General features: G+C 39.3%; 1 protein-coding gene across 2 annotated transcripts in view; it reads left to right on the top strand.

Annotated features, from left to right (window-relative positions):
* SLC1A2 (solute carrier family 1 member 2) overlaps positions 1 to 18,131 on the top strand; it is a 162,160-nt gene that overhangs the window by 86,158 nt on the left and 57,871 nt on the right. For both annotated transcript variants that reach the window (XM_051967009.1, XM_051967008.1), the window contains exons 2-3: positions 12,586 to 12,725; positions 17,543 to 17,695. In XM_051967009.1, coding sequence (XP_051822969.1) covers positions 12,596 to 12,725; positions 17,543 to 17,695 — 283 coding nt within the window. In that variant the 5' untranslated portion in view covers positions 12,586 to 12,595. The remainder of the gene's footprint in view (positions 1 to 12,585; positions 12,726 to 17,542; positions 17,696 to 18,131) is intronic.

Here is an 18,131-nt window from a genome sequence, read left to right as displayed (position 1 = left end):
TGACCCTGACAAGTGACTTAACTACTCTCAACCTCAGTTTTCTTACTTGTAAAATGAGGGAATTGGTCTAAGATAAAAAAAATCAATATTTATATAGGACTTAATAAATATCATTTTATTTTACTTTCACAACACCTCTGAGAAGTAGGTGCTTTTATTATTCCTGTTATATAGATAAAAATTTTGAGGCAAATCAAAATTAAATGATTTGTCCAGAATCACATATTGAACTAGTACGCATCTGAGCAAGATTGGAAAACAAACTCCTGGTCCAGCAGTCTATCCACAGAGTCTTCCTGGTCTAAACCAATGAGTCTCATAGAGTGATTTTCCCTTGCCTACTAATCATTTTTTTAAATTTTATTTTATTTTTAATAATAGGTTTTTTTATTTTTCAAAATACATGGAAAGATAATTTTCAACATTCTCCCCTGCAAAATTTTGTGTTCCATATTTTTCTTCCTCCTTCCCCAACTCCCTCCCTCCTAGACAGCAACCAATATAGGTTAAACTTGTTCAATTCTTCTAAACATATTTCCACATTTATCATGCTGTATAAGAAAAAATCAGATCAAAGAGGAAAAAAAAGAGAGAAAAAACAAGCAAGCAAAGAACAACAACAAAAACAACAACAAAGGTGAAAATACTATGATGTGATCTACATTCAGTCAGCATAGTCCTTACTGGATGCAGATAGCTCTCTCCATCACAAGTCTATTGGAATTTTTGTCTATTAATGATTGATAGTTTCTCTATTCTTAAATTTAAATTTTCTCTTAATTATTAAAATTATTGTGCATTTGCTTATTTATTACACCTCACAAGTAAGATGAAAGATTCTCGAGGATAAATACTATTTTTTACTTTAACTTTTTTATCCCCAGCACCCAGCTCCCTACACAGTCTTCCACAGATGCTTGAAAATGTGCATTAAATTGCATTGAATCAAATATTGGATACTTGTCAGTGATTACAACCAAACCTTGGGAAATGTGTCTTCTAGCCTAGTTCAAAACAGAAGCAACAATAACATGAATAAGAATTGATTTGTAAATAATTAAGAACATTTTAAATAAAAAAAAAAATACCTATGGGTCAGCAAATTGGTGCAGTGGATAAAGTGCCAGCCCTGAAGTCAGGAAGATTTGAATTCAGATCTGACCTCAGACAATTCCTAGCTTTGTGACTCTGGGCAAGTCACTTAATCCCAAGTGCCTCAAAAACAACAACAACAACAACAACAACGAAAAATACCTATAGCCAGCAAGCTACTTATAGCTATTAAATCTTAAAACTGCAGTAAAAGTGTTGGAACTGTCTGCATAGTAAGCCAGCAAAAGCCAAAATTGATGCCATGTAGAAAAAGGACTAAAGACATCTAAATCTATATAGAGGGGCATCTTTATATCTCTTTATCTGTTTATATTACGTCTGTATATTTATATCTATCTATTATTTTCATCATCCCATGGCTAGAGGTATGGTCATAGGAATCAGAAATATTAATCACGCATAGTCAAAATACTCAAAGAGACTGAACCAGATTAAAATACCCCTGGGAATTTAATTTGAATTTAACAAAATAGATAAAAATGTAATCCAACCTAAGTAATGTTAATTTGTGGTTCTCGAAATCAATATGTGGCCTGCCGGGATGTGTATGTATGGTTTAGTGGTCCTGTTAAAACATGAATTTGTGGGTGCTTTTTGTGAATCTACCATCAATCAATCGATGGATCAATAAGCTTTTATTAATTGTTGTATGCAGGTTCTGAGCTAAATGCCCAGGATACAAAGATACTCCGCTCCCATCTTGCCCCACACAGTCATCACCCAATGAACCAAACAACTCAATAGCAGTAACAGTTTCAACTTCAGCAGACATTAAGTATCAGTCTTCAACAGCAAAGTAAACAATAGGATACAGAACAGACTCTACCCTCAAGGTGTTGATATTCTGCAGAATTGGTTTTATATTTTACTCTTTTTCAGTGAAAAATAAAAGCCATTGTGTGTCTCTGGGCAAGAATTCACAGAATATGACATAGGAAAAATAGGATAATAGTCTCTTCCAAGACCAGTTCTATCTGAATTCTGAAGAGCTAAGATGAGATTAAGAGGAACAGCCATAGTAATAATAGTTCATATTTATGGAACATTTTAAGGTTTTATGAAGTGCCTGGATGCATTGTTTTGCTGGACAAACTGCTCCATTCCCTCCTCCTTTGCTGTGATTAGGTATAGCTCCCCAGGCTTCCTGGCTAGGAGAGGCAGATGCAGTGAGCCTGAGTCAAGACTTGGTAGGTTAGTACATGTTGAGTCATTGCTCCAGAGGATTCTGTCCCAGAGGCCAGGAGCTTCAGACAGGCAAAGCAAATCATGGGAGCGTTAGTCTGCTTCCAATGATCAGCAAAGTCATGGATGATTCCTCCTTCCCGGCATCCGAGCGCCAGATTCGTGCCTTTCCCTCCCCCCGGGGTAGGGGGAAGGTGAGATCACGATTGCTCTGCTTTTATATTTTCCCCCCACGTGATTGGAAAACTTTGTGCACAGATGTAGATGGCCCCAGTGTCTTGGGTAACAGCAGCAAAGTGATTCATATTGGAGATGCCACATGATGCTAATGGGAGAGCCCTGGGCGTTGGACTAACCATGCTCTTGACTTGTTCTGATGCTCAAGAGCCATTCCATGTGAAACCACAGATTAAGTGAAGGGACTGGGGAAAAGTACAGACTAGGACAGAAAGAGAGGACAAAAGGAAGGGAACTACTATGGGTCAAGAGCACAATTTAGACCCAAATACATTTCTTCCTAAGACTTCTTGTCCTTGACAACACACTTCTTAATATACCTGGACCAAGTGAATTCTGAGGCAGGCAGGAGGCGAAGCCATTATTATTATGGTGTTATAGAAATAGCCTTAGCTTTGGAGATGGGGAACTGGGTTCAAATCCTGCCTTTTCCTTTTGGGTGTGACATTAGGCAAGTCACATAGCCTTGTGCCTTGGTTTTGTCGTCTGTAAAATGGATTTAAATGGCATCCAAAATCTGTTTCAGCTCTAAATTCCTGATCCTAGTCAATCAATGATCAAACAATTATTAAATGTCTCCTATGGGACAGGCACTGTCCTTAGTAAAAATCTCCATTCTACAGGTGAGAAAATCAGGACTGGAATAAATCAACTGATTGGTACAGAGTCACCTGAGTAGAGTGTGACAGAACCCAAATTCTCACCTGCAAATTCACTATCTCCTTATTATATGCTCAGTCCTATTAGATTATGTCTCCTTGGAAGAAGGAAATACTTTTTTCCCCTTCTGACCTCTATTTGCCCACTCAGTGATTTATTAGCACAGTGCTTAGTGTAGAGTAATCATTTAATCAATGTTTATTGATTCACTGAGGACAATATAAAAGTTAAGTAAGGGGCAGCTAGATGGTGCAGTGGATAGAACACCAGCCTTGACATTAGGAGAATCTGAGTTCAAATTTGGTCTCAGACACTTAACACGTTCTAGCTGTGAGACCCTGGGGAAGTCACTTAACTCCAATTGCCTCAGTAAAAAAAATAATAAACTAAAAAGTTAAGTAAAACACATAGCCCTCTCTTGGTCTACTTTTTTCACCATAATGCTCTGAGTCCTTTAAATTATCTTGGGATCCTGGATGGTAATTCACCAGTGAAAGAAGAATCCAGTCCCATCAGGAAACTCATCAGACCACTACAGGTTAACTAACGTCCAACTGTTATTGCTATACATAGCTCTTGGATTGGACAACCTCCAGCCCAACCGCTCAGGCAGGAAGTGGGATTGATGACCCAACAGTTGACACGTTATTCTGCCACTTTGGGAACTTTGGGGGTTGCGGTCCTACTGGAAAAGCCATAGAAAAGCCCATAAAACAACAACAATAACAGTCCCTGATCGTTTGTACTCGGTGGACTCATTGGTTCCTTTTGGCAGGGATTGGATGGTAGAATGGGGTTCTGGCTGCTTTCCAGTGTAAGAAATATCACACTCCCATCACACTCTGTTCAGATTTTTATTTGCTATTCTGAAAGGGAGTTGCTAATGGGGATGGGGAAGTACATTGCAGTTTTTTGAGAATTTCCAGTTGAGGGCTGGACAGATTTCCATAGTGGGAAAAAAACAGTGGGACCAGAAGGATCCAGCCATATTTACAGATACTTTGGGAGGAACAAAGTAAGTTTCACAGATGACGTGGTTACAATTAGGTAAAACCTGAAGGATGGGAAGTTAAGTCAATTTGCCCATCCAAAGAAGAAATCTCTCTCTCTAGTTAAAATAGTGATTTCATCCAATAAATTTCTCTCACGAAAACATTTAATCTTGCTCCATCCTTGGGAGAAATTTCATGATGTTAATGTGCATATTCCTTCTCTTGATTTTATGAGATCCCTTTCTTTTTCTGCCTACCACTGAGCAAAGTGTCTGGTACATGCTGTTGAGTCATTTCATCTGTTTCCAATGCTGTTGACCCTATTTAGAGTTTTCTTGGCAAAGATAGAGGAGTGGTTCACCATTTCCTTCTCCAGCTCATTTTACACATGAGGAAACTGAGGCAAACAGAGTTACATGATTTGCACAGGATCACACAGCTAGTCAGTTGAGGCCAAATTTGAACTCAGATCTTCCTGAATTCTTAATTTTCTTCCTAAATGCCTCTTGGCACATTGTATAATGCTTAAGAAATGTGACTTACATACAGGTAGTAAAAGTCAAACCTTGACTCCTTTTGCTACAAATCCAATACAATGCATCTCTTTCCACTGATGCCCCTAAACCAAATGAACCAAGTTCAGTTTGGAATAGCTCTAATGTGTAGAAAGTATATTGGAATTTCTTCTTCTTCTTCTTCTTCTTCTTCTTCTTCTTCTTCTTCTTCTTCTTCTTCTTCTTCTTCTTCTTCTTCTTCTTCTTCTTATCAATCGAGATTAAGTGACTTTTCCAGGGACACACAGCCAGGAAGTGTTAAGTGTCTGAGACCAGATTTGAACTCAGGTCCTCCTGACTTCAGGGCTGGTGTTTTATCCACTATCTCAACTAGCTGCCCCTGTAGCCTGTCTTTTTGAAGCAAACAGGAACAGTCTGAGGAAAGGAATAATTTGATTGGGGATGAGAATGGTTAAAAGCCAATGAAAATTGTGTGTGTGTGTGTGTGTGTGTGTGTGTGTGTGTGTGTGTGTGTGTGTGTCTGTGTGTGTATGTGAAGATCTAACAGGACTTGAGGAATTTGGGTCCTAGCTCCACCTTTGACACTCCATGTGACTTTAACTATCCATCACCTTTTACCTGGAATTCAGTTTCCTTAGCTATAAAATCAGGGATTTGGAATACATGACTTCTAAAGCCTCTTCCATCCCTAAATACCACAATCACATAAGTAATTGTCTAAAGGATAAAATCAGCTATGGAGTGCTCTATCAATCTTACACCACTTGAAACACTGAGCTTGGATGAGTCCATGTGTGATGCATAATGTTGGAAGATAATCATTAAAAAGAAGATGATGGATACCTTTTCTTTCCCCCAGAGTCCTGTCCAGGTGGTTGATCCTCCTTCAGGGTCTTGGTTTGGGCTGAAAATTTATTGTCCAGTGGTAAATCAAAGTCTTCAAAGCCTATTGCATAGACTAGTTGGCTCCAGAGGGCAGAAGTGGGAGATAGATTCAGATTTGAGATAATGGAGAACTTCCTAATGATTAAATCCATTCCAAATTCTTCCTGGTTATCCCAGTGGACAGAACACTGAACTTAAGAGTCAGAGAAACTGAAGTGCAAAGTCAGCCTCAGCTACTTACTAGCTGGACAAATCACTTCATATCTTTATGCTTCAATCTTTTCAAGAGGTAAAATGGGGATTAATAATAGCACTTATTTCAGTGTTGTGAGGATTAAATAAAATAATATTTGTAAAAAGCATTTAGCACAGCACCTGGTACACAGTAGGTGCTTAATAAAGCTTCTTTAAGGAAAGCCTTTGTTGAAATTGCCTATGATTTATTTTTCTAACGTGGACATCATAAAACACATAGCCTACGTTATTTTGTGGTTACTTGCGTCTTTGGCAACACCCCCTACTTAGACTGAAAGTTTCATGAGAGCGAGGAACATGTCTTTTCTAAAATGTATAAGTCTGAATAAATGTTTGTCAAATCGTTGTAGGACTCAGCAACAAAAGGCACAGAAGAGTGGCAAGTGAAGCTGCCCAAAAGATGAGCTGCTTCCAAAGAAAGTCTGAATGACTGCTGGGATGATTGTAGAGGGGGTTTCTTATTTGTGTACAACCTGGCTAAATGAAGTTTCTTCCAGTTTTGAGATTCTTTGATTTCCCCATAGTGATAATGCAAAATGAAACTTTTATAAAACTTCAGATTTTACCTGGAGAGACTTTCATGAACTGATGCTAAGTGAAGTGAATAGAACCAGGAGATCATTGCACACAGTCACAGTAAGATTATACGGTGATCCATTCTGATGGACGTGCTCTTCTCAACAATGAGTTGATTCAGGCTGGTTCCAATAGACTTGTGATAGTGAGAGAGCCATCTGCACCCACAGAGAGAACTATGGGAACTGAGTGTGGATCACAACATAGTATTTTCACTTTTTTTGTTGTTTGCTTTTGGTTTTCTTTCTCGTTTTCCCCCTTTTTGATCTGATTTTTCTTATGTAGTATGATAATTGTGGAAATGTATATAGAAGAAATGCAGATGTTTAACATTTATTGGATTGCTTGCCATCTGGAGGAGGGGATGGGGGAAAGGGAAGGAGAAAAAAATTGGAACATGGAGTTTTGCGGGATGAATGTTGAAAACTATGCATATATTTTGAAAATAAAAAGCTTAGAAAAAACTTCAGGCTTCAGTGAAAGAGGAGAGAAAGGCATTTGGGGAACACACATGTTTTTCTGATGTCCTGAAATCACTCATTATAGATGGCCTTTTCCTCTCCCCTTTCTTTATTCTTCTCTTCCTCCTTCCCTTCTACTCCTCCTTTTCCTTCTCCTCTCCTCTCTTTGTTTCCATTTCTCTTCTTCCTTTCTCCTTCTTTCCCCTCTTCATCCTTCTACAAGGGTCCTTCCTGATTGATCTCACTTTGTTCTTAATGATAATAAACTTGTGGCCAGGTTTCAGTCCCACTTTGTAAGAAAGGCAGGTTTTATAAGCAAGGATAGGACACTTCCTCTTAAAAGGGGGAGGGAGACAGTTTTATTAGCCTCCCTTGCTTAACTTGGTGAAAGGAAAGGATTTAATTCTGGAAAAAGAATGATGGGGTGTGACTAACATACCTAGAGGGTACCAGCTCCTGTCTTTTGAGCTCCCCATCTGCCAGGTGCAAGGGAGAACTGCTAATTAGCCTCCTTTTTTTGTCTCTGCCAAGGAGGGAGTATCTCTTCCCCTATCAGAGAGGGGGGAGGGCTCCAAAGCTCTGGGGGCAAAGACAAGGACCTCCAAACCTCCCCCCACTTTTCAGAGTCTGGCTAGGACAAGCAGGATTGCATCCAAGTTTACTGTTCCCTTCCCAAAGGTAAACACACACTCTCTGGTTGAAGGGCCACGTTTCAAAGGTTTGCAGATTCTAGTCCTTAGATGTGGGGCCATAACAATACCAGAATGACCCTCGGAGTCAAGTGACCTGGTCCACGTCCCAATGTCCCAAACCAGAAAGCTCTGGGCCTGACCCAAGAAGCAGTCAGGAATCTGAGGGCTGCAGGGAGTATCTGTGTGGAAAGTCTTGGGTCTGATAGGCCAGTCCCAGCAGTCTCAATGCAGGTGAAGTGTGCAGTCGCATGACCTGACCTACTTCCCTTCCCAATTTTTATTCACTATTCAAAGTGACACCTCTGGTTTCTTTTTCTCCCTTTTCCCCCTCCTCCCTCTTCTTGCTCCTTCTCCCCATCTCCTCTTCTCTCCTCCCTACTCTGCCTCCTCTTCCTCCCTCCTTTTCCTTTTCTTTCTCTCCCCTTTCTTCTTTTTTCTACCTCTTCTTCCTTTTCCTTCCCCTCTACTCTTCTTTTCCATTTCCTCCTATTCTTTCCCTTTCCCCATCCTCCCCTCTCATCCTCCTCTCCTTCTCCACCTCTGTCTTCCTCTTTCCCTCCTTTTTCCTTTTTCTTAATCCTCCTTTTCTTATCCTTCCTTTTCTCCCTTTTCTTTCTTGTCACTCCTTCCTCCTTCACTCCCCTTTTTCCTTCTCTCCTTCTCCTCTTCTTTCTTTTTCTCCCTTTTCCCCCTCCCTCTCTTTTTTCTCTCCTTATCTTATCTTCTTCTCTTCTTCCTCCTTTCACTCCTTCTTATTCTTTCTTCTCCTCCTTCTCCTTTCCCTCTTTTTCTTCCTTCTCTCTTTTTTCTATATTACTCTTCCTCCTCCTCTTTCTTTCCAGCCCCTCTTCTTTCACTTCTTCTCCTTCCCTTCTTCCCTTCTCTTCCTTCTTCCTCCTCTTTCTTCCTCTCCTCTTTTCTCCTTTTCCCCCTCCTCCCTCTTCTTGCTCCTTCTCCCCATCTCCTCTTCTCTCCTCCCTACTTTTTTCCTCCTCTTATTACCCCTTCCTCTTTCTCCTCTCCCTCCTCCTTTTTCTCCTCCTTCTCTCTCTACTTTTTATGTCCTTCTTCCTCCTCTTTCTTTCTATCCTATCCTTCTCTCCCCTCCCCACCTCATCTTCTTTAAACTTCAGTCCTATTCTTTAGGAGGAGCCTCTGATGTGGGACCTATTCATTTACCCCGAGTCCTGACTAATTACACTAAGGCTTGCAACCGGGCAAAATCTTCTGGCACTGTGGCTTAAGCAAAGGTTATGAAATTAAAGGACCTGGATTCAAATCTTGCTTCTGTATCTTGCTACCAATTAATGGACAATTTGCTTAACTAGTCTGGGTCTCAGTTTCCTTATCTGTAAAGCAAGGGTATTAAACTAGATGACTCCCAGGGTCATTTTTAGCTTTAAATCTATGATCCTAAGCAACTTCTGTATTCTCTCAGATATCATAAAAGATACAAAGAAAAAGGATTTTTTTTTATTGTACTTGTTTGATAGAGGAGACTGGGAGAGAGCAAAAAGACAGTGGATAGGAATGGAGAGGTCTGCAAGCTATTGCCTTAAAATACTTTTATTGATATTCACCATCTTGTGAAAAGAGAAAAACAATTTAGCAAGACCTGTATCCTCTAAAACTGTCTGGCAGTGTATGTACCATTGCAACCCCATGAATTAAATATGTCTTCATCTGTTCTAGACTAAGATTGGTCAGTACAGAGCTTAGCTGCCTTTTAACAGACATGGTTTTCCTGGTTCTTTTTAACTCCACATCCATTCATATTAGTCTTCCTAAACTTCTTTGAGTTGGACCTATTTGTCATTTTTTTATTGTACAATCACATTCTTTTTGATGTGTGTTATTGTTGTTGTCGGCCTGACTTTTTGGGACTCCATTTGGGATTTTCTTGGCAAAGATACATGAGTAGTTTGCCATTTTCTTCTCCAGCTCATTTTACAGATAAGGAAACTGAGGCAATTAGGATTAAGCGATTTGCTTAAGATGTCAATGTCTGAAGGTAGATTTGAACTCAGAAAGATGAGCCTTCCTGACTCCAGTCCCAACACTCTATCCGTTGCACCACCCTGCAGCCCCTCACATCTATAGACACATCTATATAGGGCACACTGAGATCTACTCTCCCTCTCCTCTCCACCATGATGTGAAATAGTTTTTTACAAGTGTTTTGATCCCTATTTTACATAAGAGGAAGTCAAGAAATAGTTGGTGACTTTTCCAGAGCCTTAGGCTTATGCTTTCCTATTCCAGAACTTCAGTTTCAAAGGATCCAAGAATCCTAGATTTTGAGATGAAAGGAACTTTTAAAGTCTTCTAGCTCAATACTTTCATTTTGTAGGTGAGGAAATTCAGGCAAAAAATAGAAGTTTCTTCCCCAAGATACTATAGAGTAGATTTTAAACCCTAAATCCTCTGGCTCTGAATTCAATCCCCCAATAGAATGAAGCTTCTTGAAGGCTGGAATGGACCAACAGCACCTGATAAAAACTGAATTTTCAATAAATCACTGTTGATTGATTAACTGATATCTATCTTCCTTTCTCCCCTCCCATGCCAGGCTCCAGTGTACCCCCATTCAAAGAAAATTATGCTAATAGTACAAGACCAGCTTCAGTCTTTTACTGTGATATTATACAGGACTTGTTGGGTGCTAGGTACTGTCCAAGGTGGTAAAAATGGCACTGTCTTTCAATGAGCATAGATTCTACAGGATACAACCAATGTTGGGTGGAAAGGGTTCATTCAATATTGATTTGGATAAACATAAAGAAGGTGGGGAGGAGCTGGAAGAAGCTAGAGCTAAGATCTCTTTACTAAGATTTCTTCTCTGGGTTCTTTAGTGTGGAGGATAGTTTGGCCCCCAAGATCAGGTCCTTTGTGAACAAGAATAACCTGGAGGTGTAAGACCTGGCATCCAACCCCATCCTGACTCCAATGTCCAAGATCACAGAAGTGAGTTTAGAGAGATGACATCTAAAAGGCTAAATGTAACTAATAGAAGGAGTCACCAAACCATACATAAGGATCTCTGCTGACCACATATTGGTTTAAAAACTACAAATCACCATTATTTATACTTTGTTGTATTTTTATTAATTTTGTTCAATATTTCCCAGTTACATTTTAATCTGCTTCAGGCAGCTCTGGGAGCAAGAACAAGTAAATTGTTTGCATTAGGCATCTAAGAGCTTAGTTGTAGAGGTCAAGAAGGTCCGTCCAAAGAAGGACAGAAGCAGGGTGAGAAACTCTAGATATCCCAGAGTTCTGGAGAAGCAGGCCAGAATTAACAAAACAGTGGCTTCTTAAAAAGCCCTGGGAGGATTCTTTGGGGAGGAGGGGAAATTCACCCCTGTTGAAAGCTTACAGCTGTAGGAGCCCCATCATCCTGTGCTGGCTCTCATAGAGTTTCCAGCATTCTTTTCCCAAATGACAATTGTCTTCCTTTTTTCCCAGGGTGGGGAAGTCCCCCTTCTTCACTGCTTTGCTCTTAGAGATTCCAGGCTCCTTTTCCACTGGGGATTTTTCTGGGGCTGTGCCATAAGGCCAAACCCAACAATTCCATCCTCCCTTACAATCCCAGGCTGCAGGGTGGGAAATTTGAGGGGTGTTGAGGAAATGATGAGAGGGAGTGGGTAATTCCCACTTGCTTCTCACTGGGCAAGTCCATCACTTGCTGGCGGATTCCCCTGAGAAACACTTTTTTCCCCTTTCTTTTCTTCTTCTTCTTCTTCTTTTTTTTTTTTTGCCACCTAACTGAAGAAGTGAGGGTGAAAATTAGCATCCAATAAGGGAGAGCTGGAGCCTTTGGGGCAGGAAATCTGGAACAGACGTTGCATCTAATAAGCCTTAGAGACTCTTGGCAGAGGGGGAGGCATCGAATGCTAATAAAAAGCAGGATTTTTGAGCCCAGTCACAAATAATCTCAAACTTAGCAGCAGTCTGGGCTCCCCCATTCCCAGCCCCCTCCTCTTCCAAGCCCCAAAGGATGTTTTGCAGAATGGGTATTGCTTGAAAAAAAACTTTCAGTTAAATAAATGAGTCACAGGACGTGGGTTAAAAAAGGAAGAAACGTGCCGTGATTTCCCAATGGACTCAGCTGTTAACATAACGCAACAGAGAGACTAAAGTTTGAGCAAATGTAGCCTTGCTCAAAGTTTTTGCTATCAGAGCAACTGTCTTATCATGCATCATCATGCTAATGGAGTCGATCAATAAACATTTATTAAACACAGACTGTGTGCCAGGCATTGGATTAAGTGCTAGAGATACAAGGAAAAAGGAGAAAAGGACGATCCCTTTCTTCCTGTAGCTTCAGTCTGATGGGGGACACAACATGGAAATGACTGTGTCCAAACAAGCTGTTGTTAAACCGTCATTTGACTCTTGGTGACTTTTCTGATACTGGAATGGTTTACCATTCTTTCTCCAGCTCAATTAACCTGTCTGCCTCAGTTTCCTCATCTGTAAAATGGGGAGAATAATAACATTTATTTCCCACAACAATTATTGTGAAAATCAAATGAGACAATATTTATAAAGCACTTAGCCCAGTGTCCGGCATATAGTAAGTGCTATATAAATGTTAGCTATTAATATTATTAAACGAGAGAATATTTGTAAAGTGTTTAGCTCAGTGCCTGGTACAGAGTATGACATGTAAATGTTAGCTATTAGTATTATTCAGTGAGAAAATAATTGTAAATTTCCTGGCATATAGTAGACATTTAATAAATGCTCATTTTCTTCCTTTCTTCCTTGTGCTCATATACCATGGAAACCACTTTAAATTGAGCATCGTTCATTTTATTTTATTTCTGAATGGTAGGATTGAAAGTGAGCTGGATCCTCCATTTTCTACTCTTGATACTCCCGAATACCCAGGAGCCTGATTATATTTGTTTGAGAAAAAAAAGAGAGAGCTTTCTCCTCCCTACCAATTGCCACCCCCTCCCCACTGGTCTCCCTAGACATAGCCATGTTTTAATTTCTTCATTTTTCCTTACAGTGCCAACAATATGCCCAAGCAAGTGGAAGTCCGGATGCACGAGAGTCACCTGAGCTCAGAAGAACCCAAACGCAGAAACTTGTGCCTGAGGATATGGGACAATCTCGGGAAGAACCTTCTACTTTCTCTGACAGTATTTGGTATGTCCTGCATTCAATTCCTCTACTTCTTACCTGTTGGGGCCTGAAGGAAAAGGGACTGATGACAGGAAGGGAGATGACTGCCCAGAGAAGCACCAGCCTTCCACAAGTAAATTAATAACAATAATAAGCTAGCATTTATATAGCACCGACTGTATACTGGGCACCATGCTAAGCACTTTATAATTATTCTTTCATTTGATCCTCAAAATGATCCTGGGGAGTGGGTGGGTGCTATTGTGATCTCCATTTTATAGAGGGAGAAACTGAAGCAGACAGAGAGGAAGTGATTTGCACAGAGTCGCACAGTGCAAAGTGTCTGAGGCTGGATTTGAACTCTGGTATCACTGAATCCAACACCAGAGTGCTATTTACTGCACCACCTAGAGTCTAAAGGAAGAACTAAATTTGAATTCCATCTCAGATTGTGAACCCCTGTTCACAATTAACGCCATAGCCTCAATTTCTTCATTCATAAGAAGGAGATAATAATAGTACCCATTTCACAGATGAGATCATTTATTCAGAGAATTGGGCTTTAAATACCAGCTTGCCCCTTACTAACTTTGTTACTGGATGGAGGTATCTTAACTTCTTTCTCTGACTCAATTTCCTCATCAGTAAAGGGAAAAATAATACTGATGGTGCGATTCTTGAACTTTTTGTCTGTTATCGATCCTTCTGGAGTCTAATTAATTTTATTGAACTCTCCGAATAATGTTTTTAAATGTAGAAAAATACAGAGCATTGCAAAGGAAAATAATTATATTGAAATACAGTTATCAATATATGTTTATGTATATATATACAATGTAGTCAAAATACAGTTACCAATATATATTTGACAGTATTTTGATTATATTGTATATATTTGTGCATAAACATATTGATAATTGTATTTCAATATAAACATATTATTATATATAATATTACATATTATTACTATATTATCTGTATATACATATATACATTGATAATAATATTTCAATATCATTTATTTCCTTTGTAATCCATATTCTAAGTTTAAAAATATTCAGAGAAGTCTATGAACTTGACCGTATGTAAACAGAAGTATATTTGTTTATGTACATGAATGTGTATCTAGATATCATTGTACTATTGTAATCATAATATATGATATAGCAACAATTATATAACAATATATTAATAATTATAAAATATTCAATAATACATAATACAAAATCAGATACTATAATAAAACACAATTAATATTTATATGATAACATAAATCAGCTATTATATGATATGATATTAAATAATTATATGTGATATAATTACATATATACTATAATTTTATTTAATGTATTCATTTATGTATATACTCACACCTGTATACATATATGTGACTATAGTATATAATGTATGTATATAACAAATGTGAAGATATTTATAGACATATAATCACAATTACATGTTATATTTGTATGTATATAAAGTATATGTGACTATATTATATGTGCATGTATATAATGCATGTGAATATATCTATATACAAATATAATCACTAATACATATTATATATGTAGGTATATGTAATATATGTGGCTATATTTATATTGAATAGATATATGAATATATGTGTGTATATATATATACACACACATATAATCATAAATTCACAGATTATCCATCCCTATTATAAGGAGTTAGATACAATATAAGTTCCCTTATAAGGGCAGGAATAGATCCATACTTGTTTTCCTTTCCCCTGGGATGGCACAATTCTTGGAGAATAACAAGTACTACGTAAATATTGATTTTTGTCCCTAGAACATAGAGCAGTTTTTAAATTCATTTTTGTTGGATTGACTCAAAATGAAATGAATTCTCTGATTGCTCCTAAGTCTCATTCTGTTTATAATCAAAGTTCTTCCTAGGAAATGGGGCTGCCTGTATCAGTGGTTGGAATCAGATCTTTTCAATTTGATCTATCAGTGTTATGCAAGAGTTCTCCTGACCCAAAATATATCTGCTCATTAGCTGGCAGCCATTTTGTCCTCCCACATGGTTGCCATTTTACTTTTTTTTTTTTTAAGAGTACATTAACATTAAAAAAATAACAAAAACATTCCATCTGTTTTCATGTTCCATTCTAATTTTTTCTACTGTGATTTCTTTTTGGGTTTTGCTATTGTGGTTATTGTGTGTTTGTGTGTGTGTATGTGTATTTTGTCTAGTTGTAGTTAGTGTCTATTGCTGTTACAGTCATTCTTCATTCTGTATTATTATTTTTTTTTTAAATTCCTCCCCATCTCTTTGATTCTCCATATGTGGAATTTCCTGTGCAGAAACCATATATCATGCACATGTTCTAAAATTTGGGGTCACCTAAAGAGCAGTGGAAAGGCACGTGGCAGCCAGGAATGGGCCCCAGCCTGTCATTCCCCACCAAGAATTGCACAAGAGACAGAGAAGAAGCGATGTCAGCTTCGGGGTGAATGCCTGGGAGGAAAGGAGGTGGGCCTGTTGTATAAACAAGAACAGGGAACGATCAATGACCAGCCCTATGTACTCCATCAGTAGCTCACAATGTCCAAAGCCAGCTCTCCAACATGTCAGGTTCCCCTGCCCCTGATGTCTCGTGGAGGGTTTCTAGAAGGGTGTGGAGAAGCCCATTGGCTCAGCAGCCAGAAAAGGGTGGCTATTTGTCCTGTGGAGGAAACCCCACCTCAGTATCCCTGACTCAGTGAAGGCTCCCCTCTAACTTAGGGATGATCGCACAATGTTCTTTTTGACCAACACAAAGTCCCGTCCTTGCTCACGTAGCGAATCATGATTTCATAATCATAAGCTTTCATGATTAGACCAGTGTAATAAGGCTTTTACTTAGCTAAAATTAACATTACTTTATGATTTAGAAGTAAAGTGAAATAAGGATTTTGAAGTAAAACTTCAGTCCGGGTATCGCTTTTCTAAATATGAAGTCAGGAACGTGAAGGTTGAGTTTCAGCTTCCTGTTTTTCAGAGATCAGAGAACTACTTATACAAATATAAATTTATATACAGGTAATGAGATTCTTTTGGCTCATTCCATAAATTACAAAATAAATGAATGAATGAATGAACAAATAAATAAATGGATTCAGCAGTGAACCTGAGAGAGACAAGAGCATGATCATCAGAAGAAGCCTACTATTAAAAATGCTGATGTCTACCTTTCTGACAAACAGGATATGAACATGGATGAGTTTGTCATGTTAGCAAATTGAGCCTAAGCCACTGAGAGAGGGGCTCCTTTGAACCAAACATCTGTCCCCTGCTTAGTTAATTGGGCAGAAACTAGGTGTTTAAAGCAAGAAAATCATCTCTTTCTAAGGTTGATCACCCTAGCATAGTGGATTGGAAACAGCCTTCCAGAATCGGTGTACTCAGGGTCATTTCTGACTTCTGATGATCACCTATGGGACTTTAAACAAATTATACACCCTCCCCAGACCTCATTTATCACTTCTGTTAAATAAAAGGTTTGGACTCAATGGCCTCTGAGCTCACTATGAGTCAAAATGTGATACTATAACTTACTGGCTGTATGATATGTAAGCGAGCGACTTTTTGTCTCCAACCTCAATTTCCTCATTTGTAAAATCAGGAGGTTGGACTAGCTGGCCGTTGAGATCCTTTCCAGATCCAGATTTATAAAAATTGGTTCTTTTCTGCTGAGCCTTTTATCTAGCACTTGTCAAGTCAGCATGGAATGAGGGCCTTGAGGCTCCCATGGCTGCTGAGGTTCCCTAATAAGCCCTTGAATAACTTCTCCATCTGTTTTATTTCCCCCCTAAGAAGCTCTGTCCATCACATCCATCTGCTCCTTAGCCCCCTTAGAACTTAGCTACTCTGGGCCACATGAGCTGGGAACAGATAGATATTCAGCGACCTTTGATGAGGATTTGTCACTGTGGCTAGGTTTTCCAGGGGTCACTGAGGACTTTCTGTAACTCTGAACACGTGGGATTTTCCGCTTTTCAGATTGAAAGGGACTGGGGGGAAGAGTAGGGAATATGCTGAGAGTCTCTATCTCTCAGATTCAGACACCACCGGCATGCTTTGGGGGGTCACTCCTAAAGTCGAAGCTTCCTCATTTGAGGTTTCTACGGGGCTTTTTGGCCAGAGAGAACAATCATGTCACTCTTGTGGTTGCTGATGTGGGGTTGGACAGTTAACTGTAGACTCACAAGCTGCTGTTTGTGTGAAACAACCCAAACTCCAATTCTCTGGTTGTGATTCACAACTACCAGCATTTCCAGATTCTTTTGATCTGTTCATTCCCTCCTCCCAGAACAACAACTAACAAGAATTAATTTGCAAAAGTCATTTTCCCCATCCCTACTACTTGTGCACAAAACAGGAGCGCTAAAAATCTGATTATATGTTTTTTAAAAAGTGAGCAAGAACAGGACATAGTGGAAAGAGAGGGCCTGCTTTGGGTTCTGGGTTCAAGACCACAAGACATGCCAGTAGATCTCTGGAAGTTGAAATTACAGCTCACGGCTGATCTGCCTCAGTCCAGGCTGTTCATGTCCACTGTCCCTCTGAGACCCCCGTGACTAAATAACTGATCCCAGAATATGTTTTTTAATACACTCTGCATGATTTTCCAGCCCTGGTCGCCAGAGGGATAAAAGCAAGAGAATCTGTCTTCTTCAGGACCACGAACTCTGAAGATCTAGGTTACCTCCCGGGGTTGTGTTGGTAGCAGACCATCACAGAAAGCCAAGGGCAAGGACAATCAGGATATTCTGCAGTGTGGTCTCTGGGGACAAAACCTTCGCTGATTTCTTCTTCCTCTCTCCTTGCAGGCGTCATCCTGGGGGCCGTGTGCGGAGGTCTTCTTCGCTTGGCGTCTCCCATCCACCCCGATGTGGTCATGTTAATAGCATTCCCAGGAGACATCCTCATGAGGATGTTAAAAATGCTCATTCTCCCCTTAATCATCTCCAGCTTAATCACAGGTGAGATGTCAGTCTCTCCATCTGGTCCAGTCACTCCCCATAAACTGAAGATTTGAATCTAATTCAAAAGTATTAACAGTCAGTAAATACTGTTTCTCTTGCATTGACAATCTTTGTGAGGGCAACTGAAATCTGGTCTGAAGAGTGAATGGACAAATCCCTTACTCTATCTGGGTGATCATTATTTCATTTGGGAAATGAAAAACCATGTCTCCTTACCACCTATCACAATTCATACCATCAAAGATCAAGGTACTGCAATGGACAGAGTGCTGGACCTGGAAATCAAAAGTCTGGCTTCAAAGGCATTCTTGAGCTCTGTGACCCTGGATAAATCACTTAACCCTCATCTGTAAAATGGGAATAATAATAGTACCTATCTCCCAAGATTGTCGTAAGGATTGAAGTGATAATAATTATAAAGTGATTGGTATAA

Source organism: Antechinus flavipes, chromosome 6, assembly GCF_016432865.1.
Source record: "Antechinus flavipes isolate AdamAnt ecotype Samford, QLD, Australia chromosome 6, AdamAnt_v2, whole genome shotgun sequence".
Lineage (NCBI taxonomy): Eukaryota > Metazoa > Chordata > Mammalia > Dasyuromorphia > Dasyuridae > Antechinus > Antechinus flavipes.
The sequence above is the reverse complement of the archived record's forward strand: the minus strand, read 5'-3'. Positions and strand labels throughout refer to the sequence as shown.